General features: G+C 36.8%; 1 protein-coding gene across 3 annotated transcripts; it reads right to left on the reverse strand.

Moving 5' to 3' along the window:
- Nucleotides 1-10,430: 10,430 nt before the first annotated feature.
- LOC104240884 (trehalose-phosphate phosphatase A) lies at nucleotides 10,431-15,209 on the reverse strand. Of its 3 annotated transcripts, none has more exons than XM_009795784.2 (13): nucleotides 15,071-15,209; nucleotides 13,236-13,289; nucleotides 12,677-13,154; nucleotides 12,435-12,575; nucleotides 12,280-12,351; nucleotides 12,055-12,174; nucleotides 11,898-11,954; nucleotides 11,707-11,808; nucleotides 11,518-11,595; nucleotides 11,342-11,411; nucleotides 11,146-11,216; nucleotides 10,956-11,048; nucleotides 10,431-10,833 (listed from the first exon to the last, which is right to left on the reverse strand). In XM_009795784.2, exons 3-13 carry the CDS (start codon nucleotides 12,965-12,967, stop codon nucleotides 10,774-10,776), a joined length of 1,155 nt encoding a protein of 384 aa, XP_009794086.1. In that variant the 5' UTR covers nucleotides 12,968-13,154; nucleotides 13,236-13,289; nucleotides 15,071-15,209; the 3' UTR covers nucleotides 10,431-10,773. The 3 variants fall into 3 exon arrangements, with proteins under 3 accessions (XP_009794086.1, XP_070027087.1, XP_009794093.1); XM_070170986.1 differs by having other exon boundaries at nucleotides 15,041-15,207; XM_009795791.2 differs by lacking the exon at nucleotides 15,071-15,209 and adding an exon at nucleotides 13,586-13,717.
- Nucleotides 15,210-19,956: the final 4,747 nt, after the last annotated feature.

A 19,956-nucleotide genomic window follows, 5' to 3' on the forward strand; every position in this document is an offset into this window, starting at 1 on the left:
AACATGCCAGGTATCCCAAAGGAGATAGGAACTCACAGATTGAACGTCGACCAATTTTACCCTCCCCCCCAGCAAGACAAATCAGACGAAAGTTCAACTCTACAATAAACGATGCAGTTCGTGAAGAGGTCAAGAAATTACTAGTGAACGGTTCTATTAGAGAATCGAAGTACCCTCAGTGGGTCGCCAATGTAGTCATGGTGAAAAAGAAGAACGGTAAGTGGAGAATGTGCGTGAACTTTATAGACCTGAACAAAGCCTATCCAAAAGACTTATTCTCGCTACATCACATCGACCAACTCATCGACGCCACAGCTGGGCACGAACTGCTGAGTTTCTTGGATGCCTACATGGTCTACAACCAAATCCTCATGGAGGAGGAGGATCAGGAAAAAACCACATTCATCACCCATCAGGGGACGTACTGCTATAGAGTGATGCCGTTCGGGTTAAAAAAATGCGGGGGCAACATACCAGAGGCTGGTGACCAAAATGTTCAAAGATCAACTCGGCAAGACCATGGAAGTATATATTGACGACATGTTGGTCAAGTCAAAAAGAAAGGAAGACCATATTGACCACTTGAGGGAGGCCTTCGACATACTTAGAAGGTACGACATGAAATTAAACCCCGAGAATTGTGCTTTCGGCATGACATCTGGAAAATTCCTCAGCTTCTTAGTATCACAATGAGGCATCAATGTCAATTCTGACCAAATCAAGGCCATAGAAGGAATCCTAGAAAATTTAACCAGCAAAAAACAAATGCAAAAGTTGACCGGCCGAATAGCCGCCTTGTCAAGATTCATCTCGCGGTCCTCCGATAGGTGCCACAAATTTTTTGGCATACTCAAAAAGGATAACGGACTCCAATGGAATGTCGAATGCTTAAACGCCTTAAATGAACTAAAGGCCTACCTATCTTTGCCATCATTTCTCGCTAAGGAAGAACCCGGAGAATGCCTGCTTGTCTACTTGGCCATGTCCGATATTGCAGTAAGTGCAGTCCTGGTACGAGAAAGTAAAGGTACACAATCTATGATCTATTACATCAGCAAAACTTTGGTCGATGTTGAAAGTAGGTACCCCCACCTCGAGAAGTTAGCTCTAGCTTTGGTCGCAGCTTTACGGAAGCTTAGAACTTATTTCCAGTGCCACCCCATCTCGGTGATCACGACTTTCCCTTTAAGGAGCATCTTGCACAAACCCAAATTGTCAGGTAGATTGGCCAAGTAGGCCATAGAGATGAGCAAGCACGATATAACCTAGCAGCTGCGAACAACGATAAAGTCGCAAGTTCTTGCCGACTTTAGTGCGAAGATAATGTCTGAAGTCAAAAGGGAAATTGGCATTACTTCTACCTAAGTACAAGACCAATGGGTCTTGTACACCGATGGTGCTTCTAACGCATCAGGATCTGGACTAGGACTCGTGCTCGAGGTCCCAACAGACAAAGTTGTTTTCAAATCCATTTGATGCCCTAATATGACTAACAACGAGGCTGATTATGAGGCTGTGATTGCAGGGTTAAAATTAGTACTCAAATACGGAGCACGGCGAGTCATCCTTCGATGCGACTCGCAACTCGCCGTCAATCAGGTCACAAGGACTTTCCAAATTAAGGAGCAACGGTTAAAGAAATACCAGGCCGAGATTTACAAAGTATTACCCGAGTTCGATGAATGCCATCTCGATCAAATACCTCGAGCGCAGAACATCGAAGGGGACGGCCTCGCCAAATTGATAGCGGCCACCAAAAGCATAACTGGAGAGGGGGACGTGGTCACTCTCCTCCATTCATCACTAGCCCAAATCGAGGTACGCTCTATAAACCTAACTTAGGACTGGCGCAATCGTATTATCTCATACTTGTAGGACAGAGTACTCCCCCCCCCCCCCCCGACAAAAAAGAAGCCAAGAAGCTTCGAATGCAGGCGGCCAGGTACAACGTCGTCAATAATGACTTGTAAAAAAGAACATTTGTTGGACCCCTAGCAAAGTGCTTAGGGCCAAATCAAATACGACACGTCCTAAAACAAGTACACGAGGGCCACTACGGAGCTCACGCTGGAAATCGAGCTCTCGTCATATGTCTCATACGGGAAGGCTACTATTGGCACATGATGAAGAAGGAAGTCGCCGACTTTGTCAAAAAGTGCAAGCAATGCCAAAGATACGCCCCCATGATTCACCAAGTGGCGAAAACCTTCATTCAGTCACATCGCCCTGGCCTTTCATCAAATAGGGAATAGACATTGTCGGACCCCTCCCAGCGAAACGAGATAATGTACGATTTCTTTTAGTTTTAACTGACTATTTCTCCAAATGGATAGAAGCATGCGCATTCGCGCAAATATGAGAACAAGAAGTACTCACGTTCATATGGAGAAACATCATATGCCACTTCGGCATCCCCAAAGAAATTAGCTGCGACAACGGTCCCCAGTTCATTGGAAAAAAGACCGCCGAGTTCTTCGAAAAATGGCATACCAAAAGATTACTCTCCACGTCATATCATCCCGCAGACAACGGTTAGGCGGAATCCTCCAACAAAACAATATTGAATATCATGAAAAGGAAACTCGAAAATGCCAAGGGACTGTGGCCAGAAGTGTTGCCAAAAGTTTTATGGGCATATCGCACCTCGCCAAAGACGAGCACAAGGGAAACTTCATACTCACTAGTCTATAGGACTGATTCATACCAGTTGAGGTTGGGGATCCCAGCCTAAGATACTCAAATGAAAGCGGGCCAAGAAACAACGAGAACAGAAGACAAGACCTTGATAAAGTCGAAGAGCGAAAAGACATGGCCTACATAAGAATGATATCCCAAAAACAATAGGCAAAGTGGTACTACAACAAAAAAGCCAAAATCAGGCCACTCAAAGTTAGGGAATACGTATGCAAAGCCAAAACACAAGCAAGCAAAGACTCACGAGAAGGAAAACTGGGAACCAATTGGGATGGCGCATACAAAATCACAGTGGCAGCAAGTAAAGGGTCATTCCAGCTAGTAACAATGGAAGGAAAATTACTACCAAACAATTGGAACGTCTCCCACCTCAAATACTTCAACTTCTAAGGATAGACGTCCCCCAAGTCGTACTCTTTTTTCCCTTACCCGGGTTTTATCTCAATTGGGTTTTCTCGGGGAGGTTTTTAACGAGGCGATGAAGGGAGCGTCTCGAAGTTTTAGGTAAAAGTTCATCGCTCGACCTATCAACTACTTTTCCAGGTCGACCAATGAAGGGACTAGATAGACTGGGACTTCTGAAACTTCTCCAACGTATGCATGGACAAAGCAAAAACATGTAAACTTCTCCAATGAATGTAGAAACAAAGGGAAATACGCAAACACACGAGTTTTTTTATCTCCGTCATCTTCATACATTACACCAAGTTAAGAGTCAAACATTCGAACTCGCTCGAATTTACTCACATTCGACCTCGCTCGAATTTATTTACATTCGACCTCGTTCAAATCACTTAAGAGTCAAACATTCGACCTCACTCGAATCGACTCACATTCGACCTTGCTCGAATTTATTTACATTCGACCTCACTCGAATTTATTTACATTCGACCTCACTCGAATTTATTTACATTTGACCTCGTTCGAATCACTTAAGAGTCAAACATTCAACCTCGCTCGAATCGACTCACATTCGACCTCGTTCGAATCACTTAAGAGTCAAACATTCGACCTCACTCGAATCGACTCATATTCGACCTCGCTCAAAATTATTCACATTCGACCTCGCTCGAATTTATTCACATTCGACCTCGTTCGAATCACTTAAGAGTCAAACATACGACCTCACTCGAATCAACTCACATTCGACCTCGATCGAATTTATTTACATTCGACCTCGTTCGAATCACTTAAGAGTCAAACATTCGACCTCGCTCGAATCGACTCACATTCGACCTTGCTCATATTTATTTACGCTCGACCTCGTTCGAACTGCTTAGGAGTCAAACATTTGACCTTACTCAAATCAACTCACATTCAACATCGCTCGATCGACTCACATTCAACCTCGCTCAAATTTATTTACATTCGACCTTGTTTGAATCGCTTAAGAGTCAAACATTCGACCTTGCTCGAATCGAGTCACATTCAACCTCGCTCGAATTTATTTACATTCACCCTGGGCGATGTATTTGCACTACATCACTACCAGCAGGGATAATTTCAACATGGGCTGGGATTCGCCACTTAGCCCTAAATGCAGCAATCGCCACCGCATCCATCTCAGAAATGACGGGTTCAGGTTCACCCTCAAGTGGGTTTTTGAAGTCTGACTTGGCCTTCCCCGAACGTGAAATTATCTCATCCACGGTAGGGAAGTTCTCGTCTTCTACCATGGCTACTCCTTCTTCATGAGGAGGTATGTCCACAGCCAACGTTATAGGATCAGAGGAAGCACTAGCTATTTTTCTGATTGTATGCGAAAAGGAAATACAAAAATAAAGTACATAACAATAGCAGAAAATGCTGAAGGGAGAAAGAAAACATGGACGCAGGAAACTTGAAGAAGGAAAAACTTGGGTTTCAAAGGCTCTAGAAATGCAACAGTTCAAATGAAAAATACTCATCCCTATTTATAAGAGTATGGGCACCCCAATCGAGAAAGCCCAAACGCCGCCTCATTAATTTTGAAACGGAAGAGGCACGGGGAACGATGTAACGTATTGGGAACATGTGCCATAATGACGCATAATGAAATGATGTCATTTTAAATTAACGTAACGGTCAGATGTGGCTCTTGAAGAGCCACATCATCACCTTGCCATAAAAGGGTCACTCCTCGGCCAATGTGCTCAGATTTTTCAAAATTGCAACTGGCGAAGTCCGCCCACCGTGCTCGTCCAAAAACAACCCCGGCGGGCGGAGGGACTAACTGTATGGGTCAAAATCTAATCAAAGGGACCTCGCCTGAAATAAGGAAATCAAAAATCAATTAGGCCGAGGTCGAGCACTCAGATCGGCCAAAACGGCTAGTTTAGAGAAATATAGAGAAAGAAGAGGCATCTAATTTTCTATCTTGATAAGCTCTCTCTAGAAAAGTTGACTCCCACATAACTACAAACATTATCTTTATACAAGATTCGATTTGTTGTGTTGTTCCAAGCTTTCCCACGTCAGATCGGATAAAGTATTTGATATTCCCATATTTGGTTATCTTACATCATTGTCAGAGGGAGAATCATCCACCTCGTTATACATTTGGGTGAATTATTCTCTTTATTTACAGCTATTGTCATTCATCATATTTATTGTTTGTCTTCATTCCTTCATTTATTCACAAGAATATCATTAAACCTTCTTTTGGCTTTTAATAGCTTTAGATGTGGTTTCTAGATTATTACTACCTATTAATCTTGAATCTAGGACTTATTATATTTAGCTAGAATTTACCTATTATCATTTATTTAATTAGTAACGAAAAGATTTAACACTTTTTGGTCAAACAATATTAACAAACTTCAGGATTGTTTAACTTCGTAATTTGATAAAGAGTGTGCGGCTTGATCCTTGAACTGTCACAGGAACAATTTTTTCAAGCAATATAATCGAGAAAGTTAGCTGAATAGGAAAAACCGATATATGATGGAGATGTCGAGATGAGGATTTATAGAGCCAAAAGATAATCAAAATAGTGAGTCGAGTACAAGCAATTGGCTTTAATATCAAATAGAGATTGAGGGGTCGATTTGGTTCGAGGACAAAGGTATTCCAGAATTATAGTCTTGGAATTATATTTTTAGGATTAATAATTTCTAAATGGTATAGTGGTAATGTTTTGTTTGGTTTCTAGCATTAAAAATGAGATATACGATATATATATATATATATATATATATATATATATAATTCAAAATGAAATATAGAGAATCAAATCTCAAAGAGTACAAGAGGGATATGAAGGCTTGCTCAAAGGCAAAAGGGTCACAAAGCATGAACTATGTAAATATGCAATTTACAAACACTAAAGACGTGAAAATAGGAATCACCCAACAAGCTGACCAAACCAACAGAGTAGAATAGCCTATGATTAAGTTTTAAGACAATCGAAAGTAATGATATTATTCTTAACGTATTCTTACTAATAGTAATATTTTTGGGACCACTACCATTTCCATATGTTTGGTTCAACGTTCGCTTTTTTTTTCTAAGTATTAACCATAATTTGAACCAAAACTTTTACTAAAAAGAACGCATTACAGAGTGAAGTTTGAATTAGTCTAATCATACTAAATTTATGGTTTTAATGTAATAAATGTGTTGATAGATCAGTTTGACTGGTTGACAACGGTCAACTCAATTATTTACGGAGTGTGTGAATATATAACTAATCTCAATAGAAAAAGTGAACGATTGAACACTCAAGTCCAAAAAAATCTCTCATCCACTTTCTCTTTTCTGGCTCAAAAAGACGCTGCTAATCATTAGTGTCATTAACCCGTGCTGTACCACGTTATTAATGAACCAGATTAACCCGTGCTGTACCACGTTATTCACGTCTTAGCCGATTTATCTCCAGATCTGTCATGTGTCGAGTACTAAACATGTGATTAGCAACCCAAGACCTTTGTGGCTGTACTAATTATTGTAATAAACATGTGATTAGCAACCGAAGACCTTTGTGGTTCTACTCCTCTTGATTCTTGTTAAGTGTTAACAACTGAAAACTTCATTCACTTTTATGTCTCTGGGTCAATCTATGCGAATATAATTGAACTAAAATATGAGTCAGCTTGAAAATATAGTTTCTCTCTAATTCTATCCATATGTCTACTCCGTTTTATGTCACTTCACTGCAGCTTTGAAATAAATTATTCTAAACCAAAAACTTAAATTATAATAATAATAATAAGGGAAAAAGAAAAATAAACCCTACACGAGGATTTGGAATAGACAATCAAGTTGCGGGTAAATTTTGTAGCGGGAGACATATATATAAGAAGGAAAAGGCTTCAGTTGGGAAAAGAAAGGAAAAATGAATTAGGTGGAAGGTAATAGTCAGTAAAATGTGAAAACAGAAAGTTCTAACTCCAAATGAAAATACTAATTAATGTACAAACTAATTGACTTGGCTTGTTAAAAAGTGTTCATCCCATTAAAGAAGCCATCATCCCCTGGATAGGGAAAAATTAGATAGAAACTTTTAGTGAAGCCCTTTCCTTTCCTTAGACCCAAATTGGGGTGTAGTTTGGTACTGTTAGTAATCTGTATTTGTAAAACAATTCTGGAGAAAATAATATAAATAGAAATGGAAAGGAAATAACAAAAATCAATTCGAACTCACTGAATTCACAGTATTTCCTTAAGGTATTTAATCCCCTCCTAGTACCCAAGGTTATGGATTATTTACTCCCAGGATAAAATGAATTACATATTGGTGTAGTGGTACTTCAAACCCCAGTGTTTCAGCAAACACAAAGTTCGATAGCAAATCACACCTATTGTTGCTTTGTTTGATGTTAAAAGTATGCCGAAGAAGGAGGAGAACTCAAAAAATTCGTATGAAAATTCTGAGCAGAATAGTCTTGTATTTATAGCCAAAGTTGGGCTGAAATCTGAAGAGGTGCAACTCTTCAGAATGGCTGTTTATGCAAAACTGCCACAGCATAAATGTCATAACATAAATGGCTATTTACTCAACAATAAAAAGAGAAATTTAAAGAGGGTAGTTTAATTTTCAGTTACACAACTGAAAAATGGGTTGGATTTAATATTAATATTTATTTTAATATCAATATTCTGTTATTAAAACAAATATTTAATAACATTTTTGTTAATATTCGAATCAATGGACCATTTGACCAAATCTGAAGCCAAAGACAAAGCCGAGCGACGACGACGGCGTGAGACTTACCTTCTTCTCAACTCTTTAAGAGCTAGAAGAAGAGCAATTGCTTATATACCCATAAAAACCTCTTTCTCTTCCAATATGGGACAATGTCTCTTTGCTAAGGGGGAAAACTTAAAATTTCACTTAAAAATTTCATTTCCCTCCATTTTCCATTCACCCTATTTTAAGCATATCATATACTTAAAATCCCAACGGGTACTTGGTATTAAAGCTTTCTGGTAAATTTCGCTTTTGCTCATTTGGAGTAATAAGTGTTAAAAAGTTGAAAAGGTTGTATGAAAAAGAAGTATGTGAAAAGCAAATGAGTGTGATTCTTAACTACCATGGTTCAGGTTCTGGAGTACAACTAGATTCAAATTAATGATTGTCAACCTTTAATATGTGTTAGGTGTTGTGCTATTATCAATCTCGTGATTTTGTTCTTGTAATCTGGAAGATGCAATGGTCATGTTGCTTCATTTCTTTTCCTCTAACTGGGCCAATTGGCATTAAGAGACAGATTAGTTACCATTTCAGCTGAACATCTGCCTGCTTTTACATACAGCTACTCCTAAATACGGGGCATTTGCATCTATACTCGCTTTTTGTGTTACGTTTTAACTTCTGCCCGCTTTGTAAAAAAAAAATACAAGCGTACCCGCTTTTTCGCAAAACTTCAGCATACGGGGCTGATGTAGCAAAGGCAATCACGCAAAACTTGTTCAGCATTCTAGTAGACGGGCCTGAAGTAGCAAGTGTGTTGAACCAAGTGTGCTGAAATTACTGGCGAAGTTTTTGTTTTGTAACTGGCGAACTTCAGCTCTAGAGCTAAAGTTTTTGTTTTTGTAACTGGTGAACTGAAATTTTTGTTTTGTAACTGACAACTTCAGATCTAGAGCAAAGACTGGGTTAAAATCTCGTCCTCTCTTCTATTGGAATTAGTTGTAATTTTAAGTAGGCAACTTAATTAAGCCAGAAATTGTTCTTTTACATAGTTTGACCTCGATCATCAACATACTTTGGGAAAAGAACAGTATTGGTGTCGAATGTTCTCGGAGAGGCAACGTTCGAGGAAGGCAGTATATACTTTATTACGAATTAAAAACAAAACATAAAGATGCACTTCACATAACAATGTGATTACTCAAAAATAGTCTGATAGTCTTGTGCTTTTGTTTTCACATAAGAACAATTGGGCTCCCTACTTTTCAACTTTATAGCCCATATTTATGGCAATCATCCCATGAACTGAAGTTCCATAGCAGCACCAACAGCAGCAGAAGGAAGAAGAAGAAGAAGAAGAAGAAGAAGAAGAAAACGAAGGAGGAGAAAGGGGGCTGAAGTTATTTAAAAAGTGAGTACAAGTTAAAAGTTTTTTAAAAAATAGGTATAGATTAAATGGGGGCGACCAAATAGGGCGCCCGGTGCAATTTTTACCCTAAATACTACTAATAAAAAGCCCAAGCAGCGCACTAGAGGAGAAGTTGTGGGTATCTTTACATTTTCAGCCCAGGGGCTAAGAAAAAATTCACCCGCCTAGCCGTAACTGTTTGTAGTTGTCCTTGGTGTATATTCAATATATATGTATACACACTAATCATACACAAATATACTAGCTAAAATTGTAAAAGATAAATATTAGAGTTCATTTTTGTCGTGGGCGTTGTTGGGTTGCTATGTTGTGTAATAATCCCAACCTTTTAAACTAACATAACGGGTCAGCTTAAGAACCCATCTTTCTGAGTTGTAAGCCTGATACAACGGAAACGGGAGAAATTCAAATATAGTCAGATTTACAAGTGGTCATTTAAAAATAGTCATAGTTTCAAAAGTAATCGAAATTTTGCCACTTTTCATGTAAAGATAAATTTGAACGGAAATACTGTTCAAAATCCGGAAAAATACTCCAATATAATATACTGGAGTTCCAGTATAAGTATACTGGAACTCCAGTATATATTATACTAGAACTTTCCGCGTGTTGGAGTTCCAGCATAATATGATGTAAGTTCATACACAGCTGCATCGATCTCCAGTATATTATGCTGGAACTTTCCATGTTGCAACAAAATAGTGACTATTTTTCAATGACTTTACAAACGCTGACTATTTTTGAATGATCAGTCCGAAAACTGGCTAGCCCATGCTATGGAAATCGATTTAATAATCCCTGGTTTAAGCAATTTCTGTTGTTTTCCGCATAATTTATGGTTTATGTGAGTCCATACCTACTGCTGGGGACTGCAGATGGAAAGGAAAAGGAGAGTAGGGCATTTGATGGGATTCCTAATACACCCAAGTCAAGTAAGGTAAATTTACAACCACAAGGTTACAACTCGAATCCCCCCTCCCCGTTTAGCACTTAAACCTTTGACTGGAGCATCACTTCGTAGTTTATGAAATATTTCAATGAAATCGCATGAGTCTGTAAACTGTCCACATCAGTTTGTATTGGTTTTAATACAGGGTTATAGAAAGACACAAGGCGAAATTTGATTTTTTTCTTTTTTGCAATTTTCAACAAGGGCAAGGGGATAGAGCAAGATACAGAGTCTTGAACACAAATTACTAAATAAAGAAATTAAGTTCGTACTGGATGTATTAAGCATTTCAGTTGTTGGTACATTCTCCCTTGGGGAGAACTGACGCCAAAGTTGAAACAACATACAACTTGAAAAATAAAATACGAAGATGACTATACATTGGCTTAAGGGCATCCTTGATGCAGCAATTACGAAAAGGAATTTACAAAGAAAAACTCTGAGCAGAAACAGTGAACTTGAATCCCTGTTGCTGTCTCTAGAAGCTTCACTAAGCACCTCTGCTCCCTAAACCATCCGCAAGCCATTAGATCTTCATACGAAAAGAATTCAACAAAATGGGGTATATGTGTTGTTGAATGGTACTCCTTGTTAATTGCTAAAACCACTTGACTTCTTCCATGATACCAAGCACTTGAGGAATTCCATCACCTACAACCAGGAAAATGTTATTTGTTCAGAATTTCATAGCAAGAATGATCGGACTAAAGCATAGCATGCTGGATGAAAAGGTTTCTGAAGCAGCTTCATTCGGTTAAGACACACTTTCATACCTCAGATGGATCCCTCAGAGAGTAAAACGCACTGCTTTCTTTTGGTGCAGAAGATACTAAGATTCCGTAACCTTTATTTCCCTCTCTCAAGACCTGTTAACAAGCGCATTTCTTAATTTAGTATATAATTGGTCATCCCAGAAGGAAGCGGGTCTATTATATAACTTCCTATTGGTCTGCTTAACGTTACCTTGAATGCATCTTCATCTGTACGATCATCTCCAACGTATATGGGAAGAACATCATCACAATTTTTCAACCCTAACAAAAAAAATTGCATATTATATTAGTTTTATTTTTTTCACTTGCGATGAATGGGGTTCAACTGTTAACACATCTTAAAACCTTCAGTACAGTTCCATAAAGCAGTCAAAGACTTCACTCACCCAAAGATTCAAGTAAGAACTCAACAGCTTTCCCCTTGTCCCAGTTAAGCACAGGCCTGACTTCTAAAACCTGAACAAGGTTATGGAGCAAACAGTTAGAGGAGTTAAATATAACAAGATAGTAACTTTCCTACTGCAATGCAAAGTGCAGTGCAGAAGCAAGCTCAGATGTGTACCTTCCGGCCATGTGTCAATCGCAGACGTGGGTAGTGTTTTAACAGTTCATCAACAGATTCTCCAATAGCTGACCAACTCTGTTATAATTTACACAAGCACAAAGCAAGAAGGGATAAGAACCTTCTGACAGGTAAAGAAAAGTAACATAATCTTTTACTTGGATTTTAAACCAAATTAACAATCCATACCTTCTCATCTACGTTACGATAGTGTACAGAAACACAGAATTTGTTGTTCTCAACCTTTGCTCCCGTGATGTCTTTTGTGAGCTCAACAAGAGATCTAAAAACCTGCTTGAGCATAAATTGAAAACATTGTTTTATACCGAGCGCTGCCACAAATAGCAATAATTTTCTTTTAGCGCAAAACTCTTATATACCTCATCAATCATTGGTAAGAACTCACTAGCAGGTTGGAAAAGATTAACTTCCTTGCCCTGTGTACAAAGAAGCTGGTTGATGTCAGTGAGTTCATAAGAAAAAAGATGGTTGGATGTCCTAATTTGCTTCAATAGAGATCAGCTTTAGCATCTTTACCTGCTTGTCAGTAAATTTAATACAACTATAGTCATCAGAAACGGATCGAACAGGGCCCATTATATCCATCCCATGACTACCAGCGTAGTAAAGTTCTGCTAGTCCGACAAAGTCATATACCTGGACACAATAAGAGAAGAATCTTGAAAGCTTTTAACATAGTAACGACAAGATTTACTCTTAAAAAATAATCTTGCCCAGTTAAATAAAAGCATTTCTGAGCACCTTATCACGGCTTCTCCCGCTAATAATTGCTGTGGGAAAGTATTTAGCCACATTCCTCACAGTAGCGCGCATCTGAAAAAGAGTGATCTAGTGTCAAAAAAGAATCCTGCAAGTGTAGAAGAAAGTTTCTCCCATTAAAAAGTTAAGATACTCACAGCACCAGACATGAAGGCTCGATCTGGATCATCTACAATTGGTGACAAAGTCCCATCATAGTCCAAAAAGAGTGCTATTCTTTTGCCTTTTGCATAATTTGTGATTTGCTCAAATGATGAAAGTGCTGAGGGGTACTTGAGCTGAAAAGGCACAAAAAGTAATAAAACGACTTTCTTATATGCTTCCAAAAGTAAGATCCAGGCAAATATTGTCTAAATACAAAGAACATAAATAGCTTTACCATCCAAATGCGGTAGGCAAGATCACTTTCATTTGCTGTTAGTTCAGCATTGGAGTCCTTATTTTTCTTGCTATGTGTAGGAGATGACGATTTCATGGCGTCCAACCAAGTGTTTGATCTAACATCATCTAGGATTCCTGGCTTCTTCCTTGGGATAGTAAGGAATAGTGTGGGAGAGAAAGTTGCCCCAGTCGGTGAGTATGGCATCAAAGCAGAGTGGATGCCCAATCTGGACTGAGTCATTGGGGCAGGATCAGTAACAACTGGGGAAGTATTTGATTTCAGGTCCATTGTGCCCAATATCTTTTTATGGCAGAATACAAGTTTATCAACTATGCAAACAGTTGACGACGGTTTACTAATTAGAATGTCTCACACACTTCTAACCAACCCTTTTGTCAATGAAAAACCACCTCTTCAAAGTAACCTTATCACTGCAGCCAGGCGTATGGTCCATCAAGCAAAAGATCCCTGGAAACTGACAATCACAAGACAATGAGTGAGTGAACAAAAGATGACAATAGCAAACTCATAATTCACAATCCAACATAGATCTTACTTGCACATCCTCCCGCTTCTTAACCTTAGTTTTCTAGTCAGTCAGCTTAATAAACTGCAAAATATGTGAGAAGGAGATTTGTTAAGCAGCTGTATGTCTCAATATCACAGATGTAATTACCAGATGAAAAGTTAAAGTGATGCAGCATCTAGAATACAACAGAAGTCTAGAAACTTTGTAACTCGAAGACCACAAAAATCTACAACTCCTTGGCCCAGAGTGTACTGTCAACAGTTTGCGTAATAAAATTAATCGCAAGTTGGAGAAGGTTCCAACCAGAAAAGAAAGAACTGAGGTAGAACAAGACTTGAAAGAGAACTTGATTTAAAAGAATTTCAAAAAAAACATACACAAAAAAGGCAAATCAAGGTTTCTGGTGATTCCAAATAGCACACAATCTGGAAGACTATTGCTGTGAACGTCTGAAAGGAATACCTACTAACAAAAACATATTACTAACATCAATGGAACAGATACATTACGAGATGACCTTTGAAAGACTAAACTGCATGTTATCTAACAGGTCGCATAAAATAATAGTGGTCCTAATAGTGATATTTGGTTAGGAAATTTGGCAATTGGCAGTAGGTAGCTGTTAACCTCCCCATAGCCCACAAATTGAGAGGAAAAAACAGCAGATATAACCACATAATATGGTCCTTCAGAGAAGCATGGGGAGCATTAAGCATATGGACCCCTCTCATTAAATTCTAGTAATAGAAAAAAACGATGACATTGAAAAGAAATTAAATTCATGTAACTCCATATTATAGTTGCTATCATGCACCAACTTGTGACCACCACCAAGAATAGAAACATTTGGAGATAACAGATTCCCCTTCAACCTTTTCCTTTCTTACCCCTTCTAATCTCTACTTATATTATCAAGAGTATGTTTTTGTTTCAGACATCAAAACATATCCATTAACAGTTGGACGCCAAGAAATAATATTCTTTCCTTGAGTATATTTGTGGATTGGAACTGTGAAATGATTACAAATGTATTGATATTAGCCTGTCTTGATCATGATATTATAGGAAGAATCTGGCCACAACTAATCGAGGATTGAAAATGATTTTGTAAAAATTGACAGATGAAGATGATATCTAAATGACATACATCATACAGCTCCGTTACAAATAAAATAGCAGGACTTATGCTGACAATATCTGCCTTGCTGTTTGGAGAAAAACGGAAATACCCGAACTTGTCAATTGCTTGAAGCAGCACCACAGATTTATAATATAATATATAACATGACTATTCACAAACAAAAAAAAAACGATAAATAAGCAAATCCTTTAGTGAAGGAAGGTATTCCTAACAACTCTCATCGCCGAAGTACTTAATATTTCTTCAGCGCCCATATGAATGCGGAATAATAATAACTTTTGCCCAAAAAAAAAACAGAGGTAAAAGTCAAAATATGAGAAATTAATTATTAAAACGACATTTTGTAATCACAGAACAACTGATGAAAAATGAAATAGGACTAAAAATATCAAGTTAAAACTGTTTAATGATGACATTTTCTAATCACAGAGCAGCCGGTGAAAAATTTAAAATAAAAATGAGGAAAAAGGACCTGATTTACAAGCGGAAAATGAACGGAGACGTGTCAAAGCAAAGAACGCCTAAAAAGGTACTCTTTACCAGAATGAAGGACCGAATGAATATAAAACCTACAATGACGTCATAGGAATAGGCAGAAACATCGTTTACAACTAAAAAAGCTCGAAGAACAAGACGATAGAACTTGCATTTTTCAACATATAGTGCAATACAAAAAATGCAGAAATGGTACCGGCGAGAAAAGGAGATGACGTCAGCTTACCTCCGGGAGGCAACAATCGCTGCGAGGCAAAACCGAAACCCTAGAAGAAGTAGGAAAATCACGGAGAAAGAGGAACTGGAATTTGTTTATTCGGTTTGTCGAGAAAAGAGAGGGTTAAGAGAGGGGAGGGGGTGTTTATATTTATATATAATGGGGACAGAGACGTGGTGGAGAAGGCAAAAAAGATGGCAGGCCTCTCGCAGCTTGTATAGTTGAATTCCAACGAAACCAGAAAAACCAACTTTAATTTTCAACGCCCCCCCCTTTGACTACGCTTTTCCCCACGCCAGTTGAACATCCAACCCCCACCAAACATTTGCTTTTTTTAACATGTTAAAATGCACAAAAAAATACCAACTTTCAAGATGTCTGTCCACAGTTAAAAAGTTTTTTTGAAAAGAAAATAGTTATAAGTTGGATCTCATGTTTGCATTTGGTTGTCATTTAATTTTAACAAAATCAAAATTTATAAACAATATTGGAAAAGGGAAATTTGTGTTGTTTGGATAATCTTTCGAGAAAATTAAGTTAACTTTGTAAAACCTTATATTTTAATAAATGTTTTAAAGGATAAAGGCGAGACTCATATTAGCCTAGAGATAGGATAATTATTGTACCACGACTATGCAACGGTAGATGCAGACACATATAATAGATCGATATGATATTGACTTGTTCTAAGATTATATCTATAAATTTCTTCTTTTTATTTCTTTTAAATATTTGATAGTATAACTTGTATATTGTGCGTTGTTTCACTAATAAGAATTTATTGGCTAAGAATATATTATTCACATATAATTAACAATTTTAATTTTGTTTGAATTTTCATAAAATCTATTTTGATAATTTTTTAGAGATTTTTCATATTCTTACAAATTATTTGACGGAAACAACGAAATAACTTATGGAGTTGAAAGTACCTTAAGCTAACTTCTACTACAGTAGGTAAAGTACCTCAACTTTTTCATTTAAAACATTGTTCTTAATTGTTTTTATTAGTCACTATCATGATTTGTCAAAGAATCGGTTAAATAAAGAGTTATATTATGTTTGGCCAAGCTTTCAAGAAGTCAAAAATATTTTTTTATTGAAAGAAATATTATTTTAGAGAATTGTTTGATCAAGCTTTTAGAAAAAAATAAGTATTTTTGAAGAAGTGCAATTTTTTTTATTTTACCAAAAGCACTTTTGAGATTGCTACTTTAATATCAGTAAAAGTATTTTTTAAATTAATTAAGCAAACACAAATAACTTGTCTTCAAAAGTTTTTTTTTTTTTTAAATACTTTCAATACAAAATACTTTTCCAAATAAGTGATTTTGAAAATTTGGCCAAATAAATTATGAATGTAGACATTTACCATGATATGCTTTTATGTAGTACAACTCTTTACTGACGAATACAGTTGAATTGATGCATGAAACATGAGACTTTCCCTTCTTAGGCTTTGCTTGCAACATTGAAATTCATATCATTAACTGAAGCGCCCCAAACATTATCCTGCCTTTACATTTTTGAACTGACCATTAATATTTTAGCTCTGCATATAATGAACTTTACAAAAGTGAACTTTGAAGTAATGATAAAGTTATTTTTGTATAATTTATAGGTTATGGTCCGAGCCATGAAAGCAATCATTAACGTTTGTGTTAGGATATAGACTGTTAATGTAACATTGGTTGTATTGGTGAGAAAAAGGCATTACACGTGGAATGTTAGTATGTTGACGAAGCATGACATGTGGAGCAGTGATATAGCGACAAAGTGGCATTCTCAATTAATAGAATTAATTGAACGAGAAAGGCACGGGAGAAATACCCACGAGACAGTATAAAGAAAAGAACCGGGTCTGACAGTTGTCAAAGAAGAAGCGAGGATTGAATGAATAAAGATCAAAAAGAATGGAAGATACATGAACTAAAAGTAAATAAGGAAGGGGAATTGGAACAATTATAAGGCATTTATAGTAAAAAAATATGTCAGTTATGGTAATCTGCGGTAATGGACAATCAGTATAATTAATGCATACAATAAACTCGAATTATGTGAGAAAAATCATTATGATTGTACACTCTTATATAAGGATACAGAATTCTATTGGTAAAGACAGATCCTAAGTATTATTGAAATACATTCTATACTTCTTTGCTTTATCGAAGTTTTCGGCCTTGACTTTGGGAATTGACTATCGTTTCATTCCTTATTTCTCTTTGTCAATTTTTTATATTATTTTTATTATTTTCCTAGATATTATGGTGAAAGTGAAGTAAAACTTGGTTATCAGTAACCCGTTTTCTTTTAAAAATAGACTTTAACTGAGAAGTTTATTTTTTGGTTAAACAAATTGGTTCCGTCCTTTCCCAGATTCTATGTGAATGAGATGTTTTGTGCATCGGAATATCCCAATAATAAACTTTACTGCCCCTGTCTCAAATTATTTGTCATATTTTTCTTTTACACGTCACTTAAGAAATATTAATGAGAAGGGGGTTTAGACTATTTCACCTTTATTTATGTCTTAAAATATAATCTCTCTTCATATAATATTTATTCTATTTATATTCTATCTCCATTTTTAAGAACAATTACTATTAAGAGTAAAATAGGAAAAAATTAATTTATGTTGTCTTCAACTTCTAAAATAATAATCAATTTGAGACACCTATTTTTAGAAATCACGACAGATAATATGAGACGGATGGAGTATATTTTAATGAGACAAGAGGGGTTGCTCTGATGGTAAGCAACCTTCACTTCCAACTAAGAGGTTGTGAGTTCGAGTCTCCCCAAGAGCAAGGTGGGAAGTTCTTGGAGGGAAGGATGTTGGGGGTCTATTTGGAAACAGCCTCTCTACCCCAGGGTAGGGGTAAGGTCTGCGTACACACTACCCTCCCCAGACCCCACTAAGTGGGATTATACTGGGTTGTTGTTGTTGGAGTATATTTTAATGAAATTTTATAAGAATATTAAGGACCAGTTTGGCCATAGATTTTGCCAAAATAAATTTGGGTTTTATTTGGCAAACACATGTTTGGCCATAAATTTTGCCTACATTTTGACAAAATCTCAAATCCCAAAACCAGCTCAATAATTGGTTTTGGGTTAAAATATCACTATTAGATTTTTTAAAAATTGTCCCAAACTTTTGTATTTTATAAAGAGCCCACCATTTATTATTTTGTAATAATGTTGTTTGTCTTCTTGGTCATCTGATAGTGTATCGTGTAGTTCATTATAAAAATAATAATTTTGTACCAAATTTATTTATGTTCAAGACTAAGGTTTGTGTTAATATAATGAATGTTATTGATAATGGTATTGTTTGGTATTTGTATTAGTTTTTAGAACTTGTGAATATAAGTCATATTTCATATTTTTCCAAAATAAATTTGAGAAATATATTTTGAAAATTGATGTTCAATCACATTTTCATCTTCCAACTAAACTTCACCCAAATCAGATTTTTCAAAATAAATTTTGAAATTTATGGTTGTCACACCTCCTTTTTGCGCGCCTGCCCCGAAGGGTAAAATGCACGGGGGAGTTTTTCCAATTTAAGTGACAATATTCGAAATGAGATTATTTATTTAATTCAGAGTCGCCACTTGGGAAAGGTTTGGCTTTTGGTGTCCCAAGTCACCGGTTTATCTTGAATCCCAAATCGAGGAAAATATTCGACTTTCCAAATGAAGTCTGCGAACCAGAAATTCTAAGTAAGGAATTCTGTTGACCCGAGGGAAGGTGTTAGGCACCCTCGAATCCCGTGGTTCTAGCACGGTCGCTTAAATTGTTATAATGGCTAAATATCTGATTTAAATACATGTTGTGACTTATGTGCTTTTATTAAGTTTAAACCGCTTTTATTATTATCATTTATTTTTATAGAATTGCAACGTCGTGAAAATGCATCTCGAACCACGTCACAATCAATGCACCCGTGGTCGTCGACACATTTTGACTCCGTTGAGATTCGGATTTGGGTCACATCAATGTGCACCCGTGTTTAAGAAGGTTAAATTATTAAAGGTGCGCCTAAAGCAACTAGCGTATTGTTATTTTGGGAAGGCCGTAAAATTCGCTAAACGGCCTGTCCCGAATTCTAAGTATTTTAATATATACATTTAGAGGGCCCCGCAGCTTGTGCATTTTTGTTTGTCGAGGCTCGTCTCATTTTTATTTAAAAGGATAAACCTACAGTGACTATATTTTCCTATTAAGTTCGTCTCTAAAATAAAAGAAAATCTCTTAATTAATTACATGCTAAAAACGTAACTTATTAATTATTAGTTTACGGCTAATGCGAATGGAAAATTGCGACCGAGTTTGTACAAAGAAAAACTGCTTAACCATTATGGGCCCAGATCCGATGTGTAAGGGGTGAAACTGGACCTGTGTCATCCTAATTGAGATGTTGGGCTTAGCTAAATGACTCTGCAAATGTTTGAACTTTTTAAGAATCCGGAATGAAAATGATGCTTAATGAAACCCATTTTTTACTAATTCAGATGAACAAGTTGTTAACATGAAATAGTTTGAACTATTGACTAATCGCCTAAGGCCTGATACATATTTGGAACATGCTGTTTAATCGACCAAATTGAACTAGCAGAATGTTATAACTACACTATCAGTCCATTTAAAACAAAAGCCTACGGGGAAATAGTTTACGTCTCAAACTGCTATAGGATAAAGCCCACGTTATACATAAACAACAACCAATTGATCCTAGTTCATGTAGCTAGCTAACATATATACAAACGAGATCCAATATGTAAGCAGAGTTTACCTAGGCAATGCACAACATGTTTTAGATACAGACAATAAAAAGGAAAAGACTACATTAAACTATAGCTACAGATCTTTCCCATTTCTCGCATTTATGC

Source organism: Nicotiana sylvestris, chromosome 3, assembly GCF_000393655.2.
Source record: "Nicotiana sylvestris chromosome 3, ASM39365v2, whole genome shotgun sequence".
Classification (NCBI taxonomy): Eukaryota; Viridiplantae; Streptophyta; class Magnoliopsida; order Solanales; family Solanaceae; genus Nicotiana; species Nicotiana sylvestris.

Bases quoted from the DNA above. Each gene is read 5' to 3' on its own strand.
- LOC104240884 (XM_009795784.2), bottom strand. From the start codon at position 12,967: ATGGACCTGAAATCAAATACTTCCCCAGTTGTTACTGATCCTGCCCCA. The intron at 11,955-12,054 runs GTAAAGATGCTA...CTTTGTACACAG, and splicing joins TTAAATTTACTGACAAGCAG to GGCAAGGAAGTTAATCTTTT. The intron at 11,217-11,341 runs GTGAGTGAAGTC...TTTTTTTGTTAG, and splicing joins GTTCTTACTTGAATCTTTGG to GGTTGAAAAATTGTGATGAT.